This window comes from Pelophylax lessonae (genome assembly GCF_965119305.1).
Source record: "Pelophylax lessonae genome assembly, chromosome: 6".
Classification (NCBI taxonomy): Eukaryota; Metazoa; Chordata; class Amphibia; order Anura; family Ranidae; genus Pelophylax; species Pelophylax lessonae.
Window position 1 is genome coordinate 214,540,676 of NC_138773.1, and position 23,517 is coordinate 214,564,192.

Sequence of the window (23,517 nt, forward strand, 5' to 3'; positions counted from 1 at the left end):
TTTCAGATTTTAAAAATGCTGTTCTGGACTTGTCTTTTCGGCAGGAACCTCCTGCGCCTCCTGTTGAATATCTTCTGTCAGCCATTGTTTTGCCTTGGCCAATACATCATCAGAAGAGAAAGCATGGTTCTTGCATCGAGAAATCAAAAGACTTGCCAGCACAACATTTTTAATCTCTTCGTGCTTCTCAAAACATATATCAATCAAAGCTCTCTGGCTTGACAGACCATCATTTGAAATTTGGAGAGTGTTGTGTGCCATGACACTGAGGTCTGACGTATCAGCAAGCCTCATTCCTTTCTGCATATTTGCTCCGCTGTCTCGAAGGAGCACAAGCATCCCTCGGTCTTTGGTGATTCCCCATTCTTCAAGCATGCCTAGAAACATTTCTCTACTGTACACCCCAGTGTGGGATCCTTGCATCACTTTTGTATTCAAGACCAATTGCCTTTTTGTCCATCCGATGTCAATGAAGTGGCATGTAAGATTCATTAGTGACTCTGTTTGTCCTCCTCCTGACCAGCAGTCAGTTGTGAATGAGAGTGAGTTGCCAGCATTCTCTGGTTGCAGCGAAGCCTTTACTTTCTCAGCGACCTTTTGGTGAATCTTTCCCAACATTTCGGTTCGATAATACTTCTCCCTCTTCAGTGTGTACCTTGGCTCAAGTATGGACATCAACCGCTTAAATCCTGAGTCAGACACCCACTCTGTGGGTGGCTGGCTCGCTTGCTGGCTGGCTGTTACCGTGTTGTAAGTGGCTGGCTTGGTGTCACCCTGTTGTGGGTGGCTGGCTTGGTGTCACCCTGTTGTGGGTGGGTGGCTGGCTGGCAACTTGTTGAGGGGTGGGTGGCTCCTGGCTGGCACCCTGTTGTGGCTGCTGGCTGGCTGTCACCCTGTTGTGGGTGGCTGGCTTGGTGCCACCCTGTTGTGGGTGGCTGGCTTGGTACCACCCTGTTGTGGGTGGCTGGCTTGGTGCCACCCTGTTGTGGGTGGCTGGCTGGCTTGGTGGCACCCTGTTGTAGGGTGGGTGTGTGGGTGGCTGGCTGTTGGCACCCTGTTGTGGGTGGCTGGCTTTCACCCTGCTGTGGCTGCTGGCTGTCTTTCACCCTTTTGTGGGTGGCTGGCTTGGTGACACCTTGTTGTGGGTGGCTGGCTTGCTGGCACTCTGTTGTGGGGTGGGTGGCTGGCTTGCTGGCACTCTGTTGTGGGGTGGGTGGCTGGCTTGCTGCCACTCTGTCGTGGGGTGGGTGGCTGGCTTGCTGGCACCCTGTCTTGGGGTGAATGGCTGGCTTGCTGGCACCCTGTCGTGGGGTGGATGGCTGGCTTGCTGGCACCCTGTTGTGGGGTGGATGGCTGGCTTGCTTGCACCCTGTTGTGGGGTGGATGGCTGGCTGCTTGCACCCTGTTTTGGGGTGGGTGGCTGGCTGCTGGCACCCTGCTGTGGCTGCTGGCTGGCTAAAACCCTGTTGTGGCTGCTGGCTGGCTAAAACCCTGCTATGGCGTCTGGCTTGGTGTCACCCTGTTGTGGGTGGCTGGCTTGCTGGAACCCTGTTGTTGGGTGGGTGGCTGGCTGGCACCCTGCTGTGGCTGCTGGCTGGCTGGCACCCTGCTGTGGGGTGACTGGTTTGTGTCACCCTGTTGTGGGGTGGGTGGCTGGCTGTCACCCTGTTGTGGGGTGGGTGGGTGGCTGGCTGGCACCCTGTTGTGGGGTGGGTGGCTGACTGGCACCCTGCTGGCTGGCTGGCTGGCGGCTGGCACCCTGTTGTGGGTGGCTGGTTGGCACAGGGGCTGTGGGTGGCTGTCTGGCTGGCACAGGGCTGCTGTGGGTGGGTGGCTGGCACCAGACTGCTGTAAGTGGCTGGATGGCTGCTTGCTGCCGGTCCATGGCGTGGCGATGTGGAATTGCAGATGCACAGTGCACTGTGACTGCACACTGTCCGAGGAGAGGGAGGCGACCTAAGAAAACAGAACATGTAAAATTATAGGCCCTGCGCGTGAAGACACGTCGAGCAACACACGCAATGGCGTCACGTGTCCGCCGCACACAATATCGGCAAGTTCCGGGGCCATTATATATTGGGAAAAGGGAATATTGGCCCTCCGATAATTGCCTTTGCTGACAAACGGTCGATCCCTAGTCCAGACTACCGATCAATGTCTTGGAACTCTGAGCGATCAGACTGTGTCTGGACCATTGGACAGATCGTTTTCAGGGATGTCCAGTACACATTAAATCGGCCAATGCCACAGCCGTGGCTTATGTCAATCACCAGGGGGGCACAAGTAGTGTCCTGGTGGCTCTGGAGGTAGCCGGCGTTCTAAGGTGGGCAGAACGGGTTAGTCCAGCCCCCTCCGCCATTCACAATCTTGGGGTGGAAAAAGGGCAGGCGGATTACCTCAGTCGGATGGCGTTGGACCAAGGGGAGTGGTCCCTTCATCCGGAGGTGTTTCATCAGTTGTGTCTCCGGTGGGGCATCGCCGAGGTGGATCAGTTGGCGTCGTGGCTCTGTCACTGGATTCTCTGGCGGATGCCACAGACGCGCTGACCCCTGTCAGGATCGAGGCAGAAGGGATTCTGGTCATCTTAGTGGCCCCGGACTGGCCTCACCGGGCTTGGTACGCCGATCTGGGGGCGGCTGGTCCTCCATCCTGCTTTACAGTCGCTGGCTTTGACGGCTTGGCTGTTGAACGCCAGGTGCTGATGGATAGAGATCAGTGTTTCCAATGCTGTTAAAAGCTAGGAAATCTACTTCTAGGAAGATCTACCATCGTACGTGGAAGACGTACATCTCGTGATGTGAGTCTTTTGGGGTTCATCCTCGCTCTTTTTCGGTGGCTTGGGTGTTAACCTTCCTTCAACGGGGGGATTGAGCAGAAACTGGCCTTGAGTACTATCAAGGGCCAGGTGTCAGCCTTGGTCTTTTTTCAAAGGACTTTGGCCACACACTCCCTGGTGCATAGTTTTCTTCAGGAAGTTCGGCACCACTTGGCTCCTCCAGTGCGGTCTCCGTTGCCGCCTTGGAACCTCAATTTGGTGCTCTCAGTGCTCCAGAAGCCTCCTTTTGAGAATCTTCAGGAGATATCCATGCCTACGCTGTCCCATAAGGTGGCCTTTTTGGTGGTTATCACCTCTGCAAGCAGGGTGTTAGAATTGGCGACCTTATCCGGTTGTTCACCTTACTTGGTGGTTCTTTGTGCCTGTCCGTCGTTCCTTCCTCAGGTTGTCTCTGATTTTTATTTGAATGAAGACATTGTGTTGCCTTCCCTATGTCCCAGGCCAAAACATCCAAAGGAAATTGCTTTGCATGCTTTGGATGTGGTCTGGGAGGTGAGGGTGTACCTGGCAGCTGCGGAGTCTTTTAGGAAATCAGACTCGCTATTTGTGCTCACGGGTGGACCTCAGAAAGGGTTGTCCGCTTCCTCTGCGACCATTTTCAGATGGATCAGACAGACGGTGATTTAGGCCTATTCCATCAAAGGTCAGGTTCCTCCTTTCCCTGTCAAGGCGCACTCTACTCGGACGCTCAGTGTCTCCTGGGCCTTCCGTCATCAGGCGTCAGTGACGCAGGTTTGCAAGGCGGCCCAGGTTTGCAAGGCGGCCACCTGGTCATCGGTGCACACGTTCACAAAATTATATAAAGTGGATATTTTGGCATTGGCGAATGCTTCCTTTAGCCGCAAGGTTTTGCAGGCTGGTGTTTAGAGGATCTGGTCCTCTTTGAGGGTGTATTGTTTTTTTCAGGTGGGCTCCAGTTGTTTTGGTTAAGCTTCTGTTTACCTGGTTGCTGTGGTGTTTTTTGGTTTTGTGCTGCCCTAGGCCTGACTAAACGTGGGCACCCCCTAATTTAAATATGGCCCACCTCTTCCTGTTTATGACCTGCCCTGTCAGACCACAACCACAGTCTGTCAGTGCAGCCTCATCAGTGCCCATCAGTGCAGCCTCATCAGTGCCCATCAGTGCAGCCTCATCAGTGCCCATCAGTGCAGCCTCATCAGTGCCCATCAGTGGCCATCAGTACAGCCCCATCAGTGGCCATCAGTACAGCCCCATCAGTGGCCAACAGTGCAGCCTATCAGTGCCCATTAGTGCAGCCTATCAAAGCATCATATCAGCGCAGCCTCATCAGTGGCCATCAGTGCAACATATCAGTGCCGCCTCGTGCCCACCATTGCCGCCTCATTAGTGGCCATCAAAGCAGCATATTAGTGCTTATCAGCGCAGCCTATAAGCGCCCATTAGTGCAGCATATCAGTGGCCATCAGTGCAGCATATCAGTGCCCATCAGTGCAGCCTATTAGCGCCCATCAATGCAGCATATCAGTGCTGCCTTATCAGTGCAGCCCCATCAGTGCAGCTTATCAGTGCCACCTCATCAGTGGCCATCAGTGCAGCCTTATCAGTGCCCATTAGTACAGCCTTATGTCACTGGATTGGTAAGATTACTCATATCTTTTAATATATTTGGACTTGTGTTTGAAGCAACTGATTGTAATCCTAGGATTATTTCACGATTTGTATAATGACTAGGAAGTCCCTAGTCATTATACAAATAAGTGAAATAATCAGTGGCAGCACACACAAGTCCAAATATCTTATAAAATAGTAGTATTCTTACAAATCCAGTGACATATAGCGATAGCACATATGAGGTGAGCAGGTCCAAAATAGTATTGCCCTCATATACAATTAGAAGTCTTAACTGTATATGATGCAATTTAATATGCTCGCTCAAGGACAAGGATGTTTAAATAATGACATTTCGGAGGGTAGGCGGAGCATTCGGCTGCAGTGCCACACTTATTAGCATTGGCAACTGTTGGGCCAGTTGTATTAAGCGTGATAGGCGGCCTGCGGTCTGTCTGAATGTCCTCACCAGCCAGTATTATCATACCGACAGGTAGCAGTGTAATCGCTTTATGGGGCTGCCAGACTGATTTGCCTCATGGACCCTGCCCTCCGGCCCCATTCACCCCATAAAACTGGCACTTTACTAAAAGTGTAGCGCAAGCTGGCGGGGACCCTGTCCGTGTGGGAGAAGGCTGGGTTTTTTCCATACGGGGTGCAACTTTTTTGCTGCCCCCCTGCAAAGTGCTGCCCTAGGCCTGGGCTTTGTCGGCCTAGGCCAAGATTCAGCAATGCCTGGTTGGTTATAGTTTAGCCTTGAATTTTTTTCACTGTTCCAACCCCTCATGTTTTCACTGCTTTGTGACGTCCCAATGGTTAAGAAGATCAGGAGCTGTGTCCGTCAATGAACGAAAGAGAAAATGGGATTTTTTACTTACTGTAAATCAATTTTTCTGATGTTCATTGACGGACACAGCAGCCAGCCCTCTGTGGAGTTGTGTTTTCTTCTGACGCTGCTTGTAACAAAACTAAGTACCTATAGCAGAGAGAAGGGAGTATACCCCGTGGGACTGCCCATAGTGGCTAAGATCAGGAGCTGTGTCCATCAATGAACATCAGAGAAATTGATTTTTCCGTAAGTCAGAAATCCCATTTATCTCTTTATTTCTGCTAAGAAAGATAAAAATAAACCCACAATATACAGGGTTGTCCTATAGGTAGTCATTAGGGATCACATGATACAAACAAGGTAGGGAATCTGCAAATCAAATAAATCAAAAAAATTTTATATCTGTACTCTGATCATTAGATTAGTCTGATCACAATCCTTACGACAGTTTTCAGTTTCCCTGTGAATTTATATTCTCACATAATATAAACAGTCTCTACTGTAAACACTCATAGCCATTTGAATTATTTCTGCTGCTTAAAGTTAAAATAAAGCACAATGCTTTTTGCAGCTCCTGGGTTATCTTGTGGTTTTCCTCCCTCCCATAACTGCTCTACATACACTGCCAGCAGGCTCTATCTCTGCTCAGAAGCACTGCCAAGTCTATCCTTCATATTTCCCAGCTTACATCAACTGTGTGTTTGCTTCATAAAGAAAACCATCCGCGGTTTCTCCTATCTCGTCAAGCATACGTTGCCCTTCTATGAGGAAGGCCCATACAGGGAATGTATGATTATTGCTGAAAGTTCCTAGAAGCTTGCGGTTTTCCTCAGGTCAACGTATTTGTGTGAGCAGTGCAGTTTTTCAGAGCTAGTGATATGTCTTTTCTATTACCCTATCAGCAGGTGACATTCGACTAGCTACTGGCAGTATTTTATTTCTTCAGCGTGCTCATTTTCCATGCTGCCGGAGTTGACTTTGTACATTTATAAATATGAAGACTTCTTAAGAGCTACATTGTTTTTTTCTACTAGATAAATGTATTTTTAATGTAAAGCTGACATGAGAAACATATGGGATCTGTTGTTGCTGACCTCACTGTGCAAATGCTAGCTTTGGTCATCTACAGACTTCAAATCTTACTGGATTTCTAATATTGATCAAGTTTGCAAATTTAAGAATACCAGAGAAAAGTCAGAAGCCATTTACAACACCGGTCAGGACAGTCATACAAACATATTTATATGGAGCGGTCAATAATGTCAGGTTCACACTAGTTTCACTGTGATTTAATCCTGTTTTCAATGTGATTATGTAGTGCAACTTGGTTGCTTTTTTAATGCATTTTTTTCATACTACTGCGTTTTGACTCATTCCTGCTTTCAGCCATGGGGTAAATTAGGAGCTGGCACACGCGGGTGCCCTAACAACCAGTGATTCACCTCTGCTGTCAGCCAGGGGATTCCCAGCTGTCATCACAATGTAATTAAATTAGTCAGTAAAAAATGCAAAAAAAGGCCTGGAGGTCCCCTAACAGGCCAGGAAAGGGGGGGGGAGCATGCACCCCCCACCTCCTGAACAATACTAGGACACATGCCTTCAACCTGGGGAGGGGTGCTTTGCCAGAGGGGAGGACTTCCCCTGGCAAAGCACCTTGTCCTCATGTTGATGAGGACACGGGCCTCTTCCCCATAATAAGGGAACCCCCAGATCCCAGCCCCCCCCCCCATCCTATTTGAATAGCCATACTCCTTTACTAAAAAAAAAAGAAAGTGTTCTAGAAATAAACACATGGAAACTTTTGACAGATTCTAAAAAAATTCCCCTGTTGTAAGTCCACGCCAAAAACCATAAAAACCCTCCGACACTGTACTGCACTTGGCGCCACTGAATGACAGCTCCGCTTCTCCTCGACGTTTAAATAAACAAAGGTGGCATGGTCTACCCAGTGACATCATTGACCATTTATTTTAAGTAATTAAAAACAAAAAAGAGGGGAGCAGGCTTAATATGGAGCACTTGGCCTTTTATTGTCATTACTCTTCTAGGTTTTCATGTAAGCTCATGTACTTGCATTACCTTTTTAATGTAGATTTGCTTCTGTAGAATAATAAAGTATTCTGCAAACATGTATGTTTGTGTAAAAAGTTGTGTCCCTTGCTTCAAACTGTTAACTATACATCAACAGATTTAAAAGAGAAGTATAGGCTTGTGAGAGAAAAAAACATTTATACTCCCCTAGATGGATGCAGCATCGATCCAAAGCTGTATTTCTCCCCTGCCGGCTCTAAGACTGAGAACTGAGTGTTTAAAGACTGCTGAAAGCTCAGTTCTGGGCCTTCAGTGAGCAGAGAGCTGGTGACTGTCAGTCACCGCCTCTCTCCTCTGCCCCTCCAGTGCTCAAAGGAGCACTGTGCTGTGGAGGGCGTGGTAGCAACTGGCTCAGGCTCTGAGCGGCTCGCTGAGAGGTTAAGCCAGTTGCCAATCTAGAATGTGGGTGGATACCGACTATAAATTTAGGATCTTTCCTGGGGATTTGCTGAGTGACGTCTGCTGACAGCAGAATTTAGCCCCCTGTTGGCTGAAAATGGGTCGCAGGAGTGCAGAACGAACTGCACTCCAGGGAACCCCAGGAGAAGTACAACCAAAATAGCTTAAATCTTATCTCTTTTGAGTGGCCAGTCTCACACCTCACTGTGTTGTAGTAAGGTAGGTCTAAATAAGTAAAAAAAAAAAAAAAAAAAATCTTGCTTTTGCAGTCCAGGTGCACTGCGCTATCAGGAAGCAGAATGAAGTGGACATAAAGATTGAGAAAGAATGTCTTCTGCTTCATTTTATCAAAGCAGTGATAAGCGCAAATCTCAGAGAATTTCAAATGTTTCCCTCTATCTTTCTTCAACGTCATAATGACACACATCATTGGTGGGTCCCACATATTTGAGAATTTCAAGGGCAGTTTGTAATGCAATTATCTTCACAAAAATGCTGACTCCAAGGCTAAAACTGATAGGACCACATGTTTTTTTTACTCCTCTTTAGTCAACTGCATATTTCTATTTTCCTAGGACACTCTGAACTTCACTAAAATTTGTATCCTTTTCTAAAAGTCGTGTGAACTGCTACGCTGTTATGAGGCTCCTCAAAGTGGAACTTTAGGGGGGGGGGGGGGAATATGAATTGGCAATCGGAATGGATTTTTAATGCAGAAGAGACATAATATGCATCTCCTGTATTAAGGTTCCTTACCTGCCTGTAGGCACGCGTAACTCAGTGTACAATTTCAACAATGCCAGGATGAATAAACCCCTGCATGCGCGTGAGTGATGTCCATTCAGCCGAGCAGAAGATTGGTACCAGGAAGCTGACCAGCCCGAAAATGTCAGGGGCTGGCAGGGAGTTCTGGGACACCACATCACTGGAGAGAAGGTAAGTATAGTTCTGCTTTAGGCCAAAACAAATTTTAATTTAGTGTTGAATAGAGCAGGGCATATTTGAAACCCTTGACCACTTTCTTTTTTCTCTTTGCTGTCTGTGCGCTGTTGGTGGGCTATCCTTTGACTTTTGCAGACTCACAACAGGAAATCCCTACAAAGTGTGGCAAAATCCCCTCAGTCTGTTGGCAGAGGAACAGGTATCCTCATTATTTTGCTCCCACTATGTTCCGAGGACAGCTTTATAAATTTAGATTTCCCATTACTTCTGCACTAGAGACGACTGTCATCGAAACAATCGCAAAAGCTTCCCTACTTTTCCCTACGCTGTACAAAACTTTAAAAACCTGTTTTGGCTTTACCTATATTAAGCACCCCTTTTCTGGTTTGACCAGTACCACTTTTTTTGTGTATAGATGTTCTCAAAACAATTGCCCATATTTTTAAAAATACCTTAAAATAATTTTTTCAGATCTGTTTTTATACTGGATTATATACTTTGTGCATATTTTCTTTCTTTTTTTATGGTCCGGTCTAAAAAAAAAAAAAATGTTTAAAAAATGTACAGGCAGTCCTCGAGTTACAAACATCTGACTTTCCTACAACTCGCACTTAAGAACAGAGGCAGCATGTCATCAAGCTGGTCTGGGAAACCACTGGGCGGCCATCTTGCTGCACACGGCATGCTTCCTCCTAATGTCCGGCCGATCTGTTCCCAATCCCACAGCACTGCATGGCTAGTTAACCCTTCCCTATGCTATCCAAAGCTTAAATGGTAAGTTCACCTTTACAGAAAATTTGTAGGGTTATATTACACTGGACTCCTTTCCTCATCCCCCAGGTCTCGCTATACAGAAGTCCTGCAATCACCTTTGTCACATTGTGTCGCCGCTTCATCGGTCAGGGGGTTTGAAACTCCCCACAGCCTAATCTCCTAAACGTACCTTGTACATATAGGAGGCATCCTAATTTGTCTGTGCCGTCGCATGGATGGCCCTGAGTAGTCAGAACCCGCCTAGCCCATCCTGCCAGCTCTGGAGAAAAGGAGAGAAAGCCGCTGGGATTTCAAATCCCTGGACCGGTAGAGCGGAGACCTGATGTCTCACAGTAGGTAATCGCGGGACGAGGAAGGGGGGGTCCGGTGTAAGTTCACCTTACAGATTTTCTGTAAAGATGAACTTACACTTTAAAAATATTTTTTTTGGCTGGAGTTACATGTACAAAATGTGCCTGTTCCAACTTGCATACAAATTCAACTTAAGAAATAAAAATGCAAAAGAAAACCTGGCGCTAGGAACTAATTGACAGAGAAGAAACCCAAGAGGCTGACATAAAACAATAAAATGTATACAAAAATTGCTATATGTAAAGGAATAGCCATGGGTCTTAATTCAAGGGTGTAGCTGTAACATATTCAGTCCCAAATTAAAGAAGCACTACAACAATAAAGGGATGTTAGCGCTCCCCAAAACAGAATAACCACAAGGCTATATATATATAATATATATATATGACTAATTAATTGACATTGCTTTTTCATATATTTAGCCTTGTGGTTTTTCTGTTTTGGGAAGCGCTAACATCCCTTTATTGTTAGGTTTATTTCTTAAGTTAAGTTCTATAACAATAAAGGGATGTTAGCGCTTCCCAAAACAGAAAAACCACAAGGCTAAATATATGAAAAAGCAATGTCAATTAATTAGTCATATATATATATATATATATATATATATATATATATATATATATATATATATAGCCTTGTGGTTATTCTGTTTTGGGGAGCGCTAACATCCCTTTATTGTTATAGACCTTAACTTAAGAAGTAAACCTATCGTCTTTGTAACTTGGGGACTGCCTGTTTTTAAATCAGATTGAACTTTCAAGATTTTCTCAGCTTCATTATTCGTTTTGGTTCTATTACTGTACATGGAATAGGTTTGTGCACTTGTATTGCTGTGACATGGAAGTTTACAGTGTTCTAATGCTAATCTCTGCAAACTGCTTGTTTACATAAAATATTTCATTTGCACGCAATATCTAAAACCTAGAGATGTGGAATGTATTGCAAGGCTATTTAGCAGCAAATTATCAGCCTTTAGCTATGGCCTTGAAGAATCATCCTCTTAAGTTTGTTTATATAGTTTCCAATTGATGCTAGGTCCAGCAGGGCTCTTAAAGGCTTTATTTGTCAGGTAATTTGTATTTTCCACTTTTATTAAGCAGCATTTCTTGGAAGAAGAATTTCTTTTGGCAGCTTTATTCATTTTTAACTCCTTTTTATGTATTTATTTTTTGGTGTCCTATATTTAGACCCCGTTCACACTGGGGCGACCTGTCAGGCGACCTGGTCGCCTGACAGGTTGCCTGCCATAGAGTAGCTGTGGACCCGTTCTAATAGGAGCGACACAAGTCGCTCCGACTTAGAAAAAGGGTCCGGAGCTTCTTTGGGGCAGCGACCTGCATTGACTTCAATGATATGAAGTCCGTGCCGGCCGCTCCGAGGTCGCGGTGCGAGCTGCGCACCGCGACTTCACAGGTCGCCACCGAAAGTCGGGTAGCCCCAGTGTGAATGGGGTCTTAAACAGTGTAACCCAGGGATGGCAAACCTTGGCATCCCAGGTGTTTTGGAACTATATTTCCCATGATGCTCATGCACTCTGCAGTGTAGTTGAGCATCATGGGAAATGTAGTTTCAAAACATCTGGGGTGCCAAGGTTCGCAATCACTGGTATAACCCATGTACTATTGTTACATTTCACTATGAAAAAACATTTGTTTGTATTTAAATTGCATGCCTTCCTTTTCTGTGTCTGATAAATACATTTATACATGGTCATAGTAGCTAGCATTTACCTACTGCTATTTCTAACTTGAGCTGTGTGTAAAAATACTGTGTTGAACTTGCACACCTTTTCTGGAGGTCTCAAGCAGCTGACATTGTTAAGCAGAGAGCAAAATAGTTCATTGATTAGGCCTCTTGCACACAGTGCTGCCTAAAATCTCAGCATTTTTAGGCATACAGGCGTGTTTTACTGATCTACAAGGAAACCATTGTTTTCAATGTGCCTATACATTCTGAAGGAGTAGTCTTTACAGCCAAAGTATTTTATGCCCATTACTAAAAGTTATCATTTTAAGGAAGGCAGTGGAAGGGGGGGACTTAAATGTTGGTAGATTTTGTCAGAAAAAACAATGCTGTACCCAGTGTTAATTTTGGCATCAAATTTCAATTTAGTTTTAGCCATAGTCTTTTGACTAAAATGCCACCTTGGTCATCTGCAATTTTAGTTTCTCTTACGTCCTCCGACAGTCGCCGCCTCTTCATATTCGTCACATATGGGGTATTAGACTTTGCTCCGAAGGAGTAGCTAGGCAACAGAATATGTTAACAATAAAGCTTTTAACATATCCCACCCTCAAGGGGTGGTCCCCTCAGTCAATACCCTCCTACTTCCTGCAACCATATCTCAGTTTTAATGTCTAGCTTGTCAGGAGTGGCTGGCTCTCTCTGTGCTGGGACTTTCTGTCCCAGACTCTTTCTTCTTTTTAAAATTTTGTTTGAGTTTTCTCTCTACCTTTACTTAGCTGTTATTTTGTCAGCGTTAGTTAGTTCTTCGGATGAAGAGGATCATGCGGACTGGGTCTCGGGCTGATCCCCCTGGTCGCAGGTCGTGGGTCAGTGGCTTCCCAGTCTGCCATCGAGCGTTCAGCCAGGTAACGCTCCTGGCACAGTGAACGACCCATCCCTGTTCGGTGCAGGGATGATTGGTGAGGTGGCTACCTCACTGGACGCTGTGCGGTTTCTTAACCCCCATTGTGTGCGTCTTGAATGCGACTCTCCCTGCCTCATGTGCAGCGGTTTGTTCGCCTGTGCGGGTCCCCCACGCCATGTGAGGTAAGTGTATTTATGTGGGGACCTGTCTGTCTGGGGGGGTGTCAGTCTGGGACTGTGTAACCTGCCTCTATTCACACTGCTTGTCTCCCTATCTCTCGGCTGCATGCTGTGGGCTGCAAGGGGGGGGGGGGGGGGAGCTGTATGACACTGTGTGTGTGTTAGACTGGTCAGTGTGAGAAGCTGTGTGCTGTGGGGCATGTTTTTTTGGCATGTTTGGGCATATACAGCGATCGCTGCGGCGATCTGACATGTATTCTGATTTTGGAATATAATGTGTCTTTTAATGCACTGTGGAGCGGCGTTTAGTCATGAAATATAAAAAATGCAGTGCAATCATATATAGAGTAAATTGTTAATAAATAAACGGCAATAAATAAACGGCAATCATGTACGGAATAGACTGATGGTTAAAAAGTAAATATAATAACACATATGAAGTATAAAATATCTAAAATAATCAATTAATCAAAATGAATGAATCAAGTTTACTTAATAACTTGAAGCAGAAGTTCTGAATGAAACAGTTCCAATATGAATAAAGCCCAAAGCATAGGAATGTGGAGGGACTCCTCAGTGAATGAAATAACAGGTTGCTGACAAAGGTACATGTAAGGTGACTCCTTGAGTGCTGCTACATTCCCATCACCAATGCTTTATCTGCCTCTCATCTCCAGACCCAGACCCTGCAGGGTCAAACAGCATAAATAATGCTATGGAAGAAAGCAACTCCAATCCTCGTATCACACCCTCCTTGGATGCCTTTATACGAGATTGATTCACAGACCACATTCACAATTACATCTACTTACTACTCTCTGTGTAGTTAAAAGCTTTAATGGAGTAACAAATAACACTTACAATGTCGAAGTCAAACTCGAGCGTGATACAAACAGAGGGTGTACAGCTGTCACATCAGGTGTACCAAGATAGCCGCAGGTGTCACGTGATTTCCCCCCCGTACGCGTTACGTCATGTATGGACGGGACTTCATCAGCGGGGAAGATCCCCGCTGATAAAGTCCCACCCATACAGGACGTATGGACAATTTCAATTGTCACTGAAATTAAGATGTTGATATGACTTTCTTGTAGAATATTTTGAAAGCTATATTTTAATACAGTTCACTTGCATTCACAATGTCCTATGTCTAAAATAATTACGTTTCAATTTCTTTTCTTCTTTTCTTCTTTTTTTTTTTTTTTTTTTTTTTTTAGAGGAGAAAATTCAACAGCCCAAGAAGGAAAAAGCCAAACAAAGACGGGAACAATGGTTGCAGAGTAAGCATATATTTATTTCTTTTTCTTTTTTTTTTTTTTATAAAAATTAACAATAAAAGTATTAGGCCTCAAGCACGTGGGTAAAAAAAAAATCAAATCATTTTAAGTAGCATATTTTTGTTTTGCCTCTGAATGCTGCTCTTTTTTTAGCAATGTATCCATGCACATTGCATAAATTCCTATTTTAAAGCAGTGCTTAGGGGCATATACATTGTTTTTTTTATTTAATTATTACGTACAATTTTTCTTCCCGTTCCTGGCAAAAGATCCAGCGCAGATAGGAGCATTTTAATAAGTCCATGTGCGTGAGGCCTTAAAGGGTTTGTAAAAGCAGAACATTTAATGCATTAAGATAAAAAAAAGTCTTGTGTACAGCAGCTCCCCTCAGCCACCCTAATACTTACCTAAACCCATATTTATCCAGAAATGTTGCAGGAGTGTCTCAGCTGCCCGAGACTTCCCTTCTTGTTGGTTGAGACAGCAACGTGGTGCAATTGGTTCCTGCTGCTGTTAATCAAAGTCAATCAGCCAATCAGGAAAAAGAGGGGGCGGGGGCAGGTTGCAGCTCTGTGTCTGAATGGACATAGGGAGCTGGCTGTGACTCTGCTCGGGTGCCTCCATAGCAAGCTGCTTGCAGTGGGGGCACTCAACAGGAGGGAGGGGCCAGGAGAGCTGAAGAGTGACCCGAAAACAGGAGGATCAGGGCCACTCTGTGCAAAACCAACTGCACAGAGCAGGTAAGTATAACATGTTTGTTATTAAAAAAACAAAAAAGACTTTACAATCACATTAATATAAGTATAAGTATAGAATAAGAACAAATCAATAATCAATACATTTTTATTGACATGGTATGGGGACTTCCAATATTCATTTTTTGTCTCAAGGAGTGAATTTGAAGTGAAAACTTTGCTACCAGAATTGGGAATGCAAAAGCCCACTTCACAATAATTATTGATGACCAGCAGAATCCACTGTGCAGGTGGGCTTTCTGGAAAAAAGGTAGAATACCAGCTAAGATAAGCCTATTCGTCATCGCTTTCTGTTAAAGGACTGTTCTTCCCCAAGAGAAAAAAAAATGCATTGTATTTATTTTATTTGAGCTTGTGAGGGAAATGCTACTAAAGTGTATATATGCGTATGTCAAATATCCCAATATCTCTACAGAAATTGAGATGGTGAACATATGCTGTATGTAACTGTATTTTTGTACCCTACTGTTTCTATGTGAGCCAAAAATGAAAAGTAATAGTTTTCTTATCGTGTTTACTAAAAAGGCATCCACATTGTTTTAAGTCACCTGTTCTTGTTATGTATTTGTTTCTACTTCTGTTGGCATTTACTTAATATTTATTACCGGTATTTATGTAGCACCGACAATTTACGCAGCACTTTACATATATGTTGTACATTTACATCAGCCCCTGCCCTCAAGGAACTTGCAATCTAAGGTCCCTAACTCACATTCATACATACTAGGGCCAATTTAGACAGGAGCCAATTAACCTACCAGCATGTCTTTGGAGTGTGGGAGGAAATCAAATACCCGGAGGAAACATACGCAGGCACAGGGAGAATAGGCAAACTCCATGCTGGTAGTGCTGTGCATTTTTTTTCTGTGAAAATGTAATTACTTGGGTTTAGTAGTGTTTTCATCACAGTTATTTAAACATCTGCCTCCATTCAGGAAGCATAACTCATAGATTTACAAATCATACATTACAAGTTCCAGTTATTTGTTTTATTTTTTGCAGTTCATTAAAGAAAGGTGTCCAGCTTTTTATTTAGGCCTCATGCACAAAGGGCGTTTGAAAAAACGAGCTGCAAAGCCAGTTCTGACGCCAGGAAAAAGCAGCTGTAAAAGTAAAAACGTGCTTTTAGAAGTGTTTTGTATTGGCATTAATGCACATTTTAGCCACGTTTAGCAGCGTTAGTGTTTGGCAACCTTTCTCTTCTCTCTTCTATTTTCCAACCTCAAATCCAACTACTACAGCTTAAAAACGTCTGACGTGGCCTAATGCTGTATGCAGCCTTTAGCAGCGTCAGCCGTTTTTACAGCCCAACGCTGCTGCTCCAGAACGCACTGGCCCTGGGTTTTTTTACAGCTTGAAAAAGCCTATTCCACTTACAACTCCTAAAAGCCAGTGTGTGCATGAGGCCATATGAAGCTGCAAAAAAAAGTCTGATGCTCCTAAAAGCAGCTGTAAAAATGCCCTGTGTGCATGAGGCCTTACTGTTATCCTTCCTTGCCATGGATGCCTACTTTAAGTCCTATACCATTCACAACTGACTTTTCCCCCACTGTTTGAAGAAAATGATTGCCTGAGGGCACCATTCACAACCTGAGCGGAGCGATTTTCATGTGTATTTATTTGAGTTTCGCTAGTGAATTCTGAGCATTTTAGAAGCGTATTACAAGCATTTTACATGTGTATTCAAGCTTCAGGTGTTTTTATTTTAGTCAATAGAAAGCACCAAAGGGATGAGTTTGGGGATAAAGATTTGCTGTTTTGCCTGAAAATATGAAATAAAGTGCTTGTAAAATGCTTATGTTGAGCATTTTTCAGGTGTTCACATTAAAGTTTTTAAGGCCAATCTGCCTAAAAGAAGCTCATGTACTTTTGCTATAGGTGACAACACGCTCAGATGTGAACAAGGGCCATTGAAATTAATGGAATTTTGTATGTTGATTGTATTAGAGCTTCAAGCAGAAAATCGCTCAGGTGTGAACCCCGGGCCTGAGTGCAGGTTCACTTCTAGTATGAGCACCTTGAGGCGGGGTACACATGTGCGTCCGCGGTTCCCACAATGGGGTCGGGTGCATTCCTGTACACCGGCTCAGGTGCTAATCTGGCCCGAATTGTAATTTGTACCTGAACCGGACCCAAACACGCACAACACCCTTTTAAAATGCGGACTGCGGCCGCACCAGACCTGTGTGAACTGGCTCCATTGAGAGCCGGTGTTCTATCAGAAAACCCTACCCCATCAGATTTCCCTACCTACGTCATTTCCGGTGCAGGCTTGTCATGCACCAGCTGTAGCTGCGTCACACGTCCTACTGCGCATGCGCGGAATAGGTAGGGAATTTTGAACATCGTAAGGGGGTGAGGCAAAAGTCCTACTGCGCATGAGCGGGCGCATGCGCACCGACTGATCGGGTAGCGGCATCTCTTATAACAAACATCTATCCGATCTCCATGGCATACACTGCGCCGAGCCGGCAATGGGACAATCCTATTCCCTACCCACACGCGTCTTGTGTAATCGTCGGGTCGACGCCGTGTGGGGCATAGAGATTGGATTGTCGGGTTGCTCCAGTGTCGGCTCGCCATAGTGTCGGGTCAGCGCAGTGTGGGCCATGGAGATCAGATGGATGTTTGTTATCAGAGATCCCGCTGCCCGACCCGTTGGTGCGCATGCGCTGGCGCATGCACACTAGGACTTTTGCCTGACCCTTACGATGTTATCAAAATGCCCTACCTATTCTGCGCATGCGCAGTATGACTTGAGACGCGGCTACAGCTGATTCATGACGAAGCCACAGCTGATCCGCAACCGGAAATGACAGGTATGGAATTCTGATAGGGTATGGTATTCTGACAGAACACCGGTTACACTCGCATGTCATGGGGATCCAATTCGCACATATGTGAACCCAGAAGGTCTTGACATCTGAAAATGTCCACAATCCACAGCAAACATAGCAGCTATTTTATGTCTGTTTATAAATGCAGTGATGTGTGGTAAAATTACACTATTTGATCATGAAGTACACTGTGGCCATTTATAAAGTTCCTGAGTGTTACAAAATGTATTTGTCTTTGTAAAACTCAACCAGAAAAGAACCAGCACAGAGGACATTCCAGCATTCAGCCTGCCAATTTCATAGCTTAGCCTCTCTTATGAGATATATTTGACAGGGCCAATATATTGCTTTTCAGCCTTTAGTTTATCTGGATTCTTTTTGATTATTCAGTTTTCAGGTAATACAAGTCCTGAATTTTCAATAAAACAAATCAAGGCATATTTAAATATTTAGGCATCTGCCACTTGGTTTTTATTGCTTTATCGGCCCATTCTGTGTTTTTTTTTTTTTTCTCCTTTTTCCTCATCTTGTGTGCCTCAAGTTATTAATTCCCTAATAAATGTTCCATGAGCTCAGCTTCGGGCGTGGATAAGTGTGTATTATTCATGATGTTGACACAGTACGACAATAAATCATCCCCTTTCGTAATTGGTGGGAAAGTGGCGTATGTACATGAGGATTTTACAGTGCACTTTGCTGGTTATTGTGCTGTCAGTGGAGAGCTTAACTGTTCATTGTAATGCAAGTATGGACTGTGCAAGAATGTGTGCTATGCCAGTGACTGAGTTCTGCTCTGACAATGGCAAATAACTGCTTTAAAGATTATTCTTCCTTTTACCGCAAAACACTTTGATTGAACATTTGTTTCAACTAGTTGTTTTGGGCCTGTCTAATAACTAATACATGGAGTTCACAGGCATTTCGCTGCATATATATTAGTACTTCATTGGTCACATATATACATGCAAATATTGGGTGTTGTGTATTATGCCAAGATGGCTTTACTCCTTGCCAGCCATTTTCAACTGGACTGTGTTTCAGAATTTCTGTAAGGCTCACTATCTTTCCAAGTTTAATCTCAAACCCAGTTTTGGCTATCAGATTTATGTGATTCTACAACAATGACTTGGGGCCCTTTCACACGGGCGCTCCGTATGTCCGCAAATCATCCTATTTTTTTGTGGATGATTTACGGACATAATGAATGTTAATGGCATTGCGGATGTCAGCGGATGACCATCCGCTGACATCCGATTTTCTTCCTTTCAGTTCTGTTCCGTTTTTTTGGAACGGAACAGAACCCTATTTTTGTTTCGTTGAAAAAAATGGAAAGGAAGCAAAATCGGATGTCAGCGGTGTCATCCGCTGACATCCGCAATGCCCATAGACATACATTATGTCCGTATATCATCCGCAAACGGATGGGATGATATGCGGACATACGGTGCGGATGACACAAGTGTCATCCGCTCCGTGAAAAAAAAAAAGCACCAGAGCGGATCGCAATGCGGTTCGTTCCGTGTGAAAGAGCCCTTACTCTGTACTACAAATTGCATTTATAAAGAGGCGGCACTTAGAACCTATTTATTTATTTATTTATATATATATATGTATATGGCAACATTTAATTAGGGATGGAGATAGCTAGACACTCTATCAAGAACATTCAGTGGCAGATCTACTTTCTTTGTATATATATATATATATATATATATCTTTAAGCAGGACTGCAGCCAATAATAGGATTAAATGAATAGCCTATAAAAAAAAAAAAACAGCTTTTGCTGCAATATTCACCGGCAGTATAATGATTTTCCCCGTAGTAGTTTTTTTTTTTTCTGTCACTAGATGTCTTCACACTGATGGCCAACATTGAAACCAATTCTTCTGACCCCAGCTCATCCTGATCCCCACCCAAGCCTATAACTGGACAGTGAAAAAAGAAGCAGCACAGTGCTGAGCTCATATCTGGTCACTTTGCTTTCTCTTATTATCAGCATGGTGCATATCTGCACATGAACCGATTGACTGCTTGTGCTGCTTCTTTCTCTCACGCTTCAGCCCTGCTGTACAAAAACTGCAAAAGGCTGATATCCAGTTCAGGTACTTACACACTGCATTTAAAAATAAATGCAATGGTGTAGTAATGGTTACAGCATTCATTTATACCTTCTATCTCTGTTTAGAGTTTATGCATATTTATTTGACAGGTGAACTTGGTTGTAGAAGGGACTGTACTTTCGACTTTTGCACCTGTATTTTGTACCAAGTTGGGAGCTTTAACAAGTTGAAATGTATTACTTAGCCAGTACAGCATTCACCTGCCCAGCTGTAATTACTACTACTATGGTTCTATCTGTAAGTGTAGATTATATATGGCCTATTTATGTTAGAAAACCAGCTCTTGCATTCAGAGAAGTTAATGCAAATATGCTTTGTATAGAGTAAATCTAAATTTATTGTGGACCTGTCAACAGTTACTATGTCTGTATTTATCTTCATGTAGGTGTTTATATTATCCATTAACTATCCATTGCCTTAACATAATCTGTGTGCAAGTGTGACACAGCACTAATTTCCCACCTGGATTCACAGATTTATGAATGTATGGTGCAATCCTTTTTACCATAACATTTCAGAAATAAAATTTCTGTGCAGGTGATAGTGGTCACCAGGACACAAGGAATGAATGGTAACAGTGGGGACACAGACAGCAAAAAAAAATATTTTAATAAAATTAAATAGAGGTTTATAGCAGTCTGTGCACACAAAAAAAATGCTTTTTAAAACAGATGCGGGGAACACAGTGTGCCTACATTTTATCTTGTTTTTGTCCTGGTGTTTTTCCTTTGAGCATGGTTGTCCTGCTTTGTGAACTCTGATTGCTTGGTGTCATGTTTACTGATTCTTCATTGGCTGTCATTATTCAAACCAGGAGAAATTCCCCCAAAAATCTATAGATATATCTTATGGCTGAACTCTAGGACTGGGGCAGTTCAACCTGAGCCTAAAGTGGTTCTAGAGGTACAAGTTTTTACCACATTGCATTCTGTGCATTAAGGTAAAAAACCTTCTGCATGCAGCTCCCACTCTACATTTTGAAATGAGCCCAATCTTCATCCACGATATGTGCAGGAGAGCAGCATCTCTCACCTCATTGTACAAAGAGGCAGCAGTGGGAGCTATTGACTTCTGCTGCTGTCAATCACAGCAAGTGAAGAGAGTGCAGGGGGTGGGGCCAAGCCATGTTCTCTGTGCCCCAGAGAAAACAAATTACTGGTGGGACACTCAGCAGGGGGGAGGAGCCAAGAGCATTGGTGAAGGACCCCAGAAGAGAAGGATTGGAGCTGCTCTGTGCAAAACCATTAAAATGCTTGTGTTTTTTTTTTTTTTTTTTTTTTTTTTAAATGCCTTTAGAATCACTCTAACCACTTTAAGACCAGGCCTTTTCTGACATTTATTGTTTACAAGTAAAAATCTGTATTTTTTGCTAGAGAATGACTTAGAACCCTCAAATATATATATATATATATATATATATATATATATATATATATATATATATATACATTTTATTTTTTCAGAGACCCTAGAGAATTAAATGGCGATCATTGCAATATTTTATGTCACACTGTATTTGTGCCGCAGTCTTTCAAACACATTTTTTTTTTTAAACAATTTAATGAATTGAAAAAATAAAAACGAAACCGTAAGGTTAGCCTATTTTTTTTGTGTAAAGTTAAAGATAATTTTACATTGAGTAAATAGATGCCTAACATGTCATGCTTCAAAATTGCGCACGCTCGTGGAATGGTGACCAACTACGGTACTAAAAAATCTCCATAGGCAACAGTTTAAAATATTATAAAGGTTACCTGTTTTAGAGTTACAGTGGAGGTTTTGCACTAGAATTATTGTTCTAATTCTAACAATTGAGGCGATACCTAACATGTGGTTTGAACACCGTTTACATATGCAGGTGCGACTTGCGTATGCGTTCTCTTCTGCGTGTGAGCTCTGAGCTTTTCTTATATATTTTACTTTTTATTTTTACATTGTCCCTTTATTTTTATTTTTTTTTTATAATTTTTATTTCTATTACAAGGAATATAAACACCCCTTGTAATAGAAAGAAAGCATGACAGGTCCTTCCTCTTGAAAGATCTGGTGTCAAAAAGACCCCAGATCTCTCATTTACTTTTAAAAGCAAAAAAAAAATGTAATTTTGACTTTAAGAGAGAAAAAAAAATTGATGGGCGAGACCCGGGAAATGACATTAGAGGTTGCTCCGGTCCTCTAAGGGCATAGAGCCAAGTGAGGGCCATCTTGCCCTCACTTGACCTCCTGCCCAGCCGCCGATCAGACTGGATCACTTCCAGGTTTACCGACAGCTCTGGTAAACCGGGAAGCTGCGGGGGTACGTCTCTCGCCGCCTATATAAGTGATCCTGCGACTAATCTGCTGCTGGGACCACTTTTATTGGAAGGCCGGCCAACTACTGTAAAGAGGATAATAGATTCCAGAAGGCGCTAGAACAATTCTAGAAATTGAAAGCATGAAGGGCTTAAAGTTGATTAAAAAGTCAGTGCAAAAGCCCCACACATATTATACTTGCAAATAGCCGTGTTCTTATCGTGGCGGAAAGATGTAATTATCCCACTCCACAAGCAATCACCTCAAGTGCTCACCCTATGTGAGTCTCACTCACCAAATGGTTATGCCGCACATATAAGGCTTGGTTCACATCTATGCAGTTAACGTCAAAGTAATGACGTGTATTTACAGTTAGGCAGTCGGGAAATGGGAGAGGTTACACTGTGAAAATTGCATGTAAAAAACGACATGCAGATCCACAAATATAGGTAACTGAATTAATAAGCAAATTTCTGCTTTTCTAGCAAGGTTCCATCTTGACCTTACCTCCTCCTGGGGCAGAGGGGAAGATGCAGCTCAGAAGGTTTTTTACCTTAATGCATAGAATGCCTCAAAGTGAAAAACCATAGGTCTAAAGCAGTGTTCTCTAGGCATGTGACGATATCAGATTTCCATGCTGCGATTAATTGATTAGGGTTTTATCACGGTATACGGTATTATCACGGTATTCAATTATTAAACTTAAATTATTAAATTTCTACCTCACTTCAATTTCATTGCTGAATTTAGGGACTTTGGTTCACTTTTGCACATTATTATATAGTCAGTCAGTACAGACTCTGAACCAGGCCTAAAATAAGCCATCAAGCAGTGTCTGGCCTACCTGGTGATGACTGGTCCTGGCGCTCTGATCCGATGGCCTGGTCATTAGGGGCTAAATCCTTGCGGCCCAGAAGTGGTTAAACCTGCAGGAGGAGCAGTGTTTTTATCTATAAATGACTTTACTATTGCTTTAGGCCTGGTTCACATGTATGCGGGTTGGCGGCCCACATTTGCACAGGCATAGCAGCCCATTGATTTGAATGGGCTGCTATGCCGTCATTTTACACAGAAAAAAGGTGCATACAGCATTTTAAAAAAATGCAGTGGCCTTTAAATCCATCCTACTTCTGCACCATGCGACTTACCTGCAGTTCCTGCTCTGGCAAGCTTTCTGTGTTTTTTAAATACATGGGCCCAGCATAAAAACACAGTTTGCGTGTGCAGGAACTGCAAGTAAGTCACATGGTGCAAAAGCAGGATGGGGTTCACGGCCACTGCATTTTTTAAAATTCTGCATGCGGCTTTTTTCAGCTGAAAACGCAGGCATAGCAGCCCAACCCCATTCAAATCAATGGGCTGCTATCCCTATCCCTGTGCAAATATGGGCCGCCAACCCACATACATGTGAACCAGGCCTAAAGTAATAGTAAAGTGATTTACAAATAAAAACACCGATCCTCCTGCAGGTTTAACCACTTCTGGGCCGCAAGGATTTGCCCCCTTAATGACCAGACTATCAGAGCTGAGCGCCAGAACCAGTCATCACCGGGTAGGCCAGACACTGCTTGATGGCTATATAATAATGTAATGTGGGCTGCTATGCCTGTGCATATATATATATATATATATATATATATGCTGCTATGCCCGTGTATGTATTTCTATCTATCTA

General features: G+C 43.6%; 1 protein-coding gene across 1 annotated transcript in view; it reads left to right on the forward strand.

Moving 5' to 3' along the window:
* SLX9 (SLX9 ribosome biogenesis factor) overlaps positions 1-23,517 on the forward strand; it is a 329,697-nt gene that overhangs the window by 160,747 nt on the left and 145,433 nt on the right. Inside the window, exon 3 of the mRNA XM_082259972.1 lies at positions 13,778-13,840. Within this exon, the coding sequence (XP_082116098.1) occupies positions 13,778-13,840 (63 nt within the window). The remainder of the gene's footprint in view (positions 1-13,777; positions 13,841-23,517) is intronic.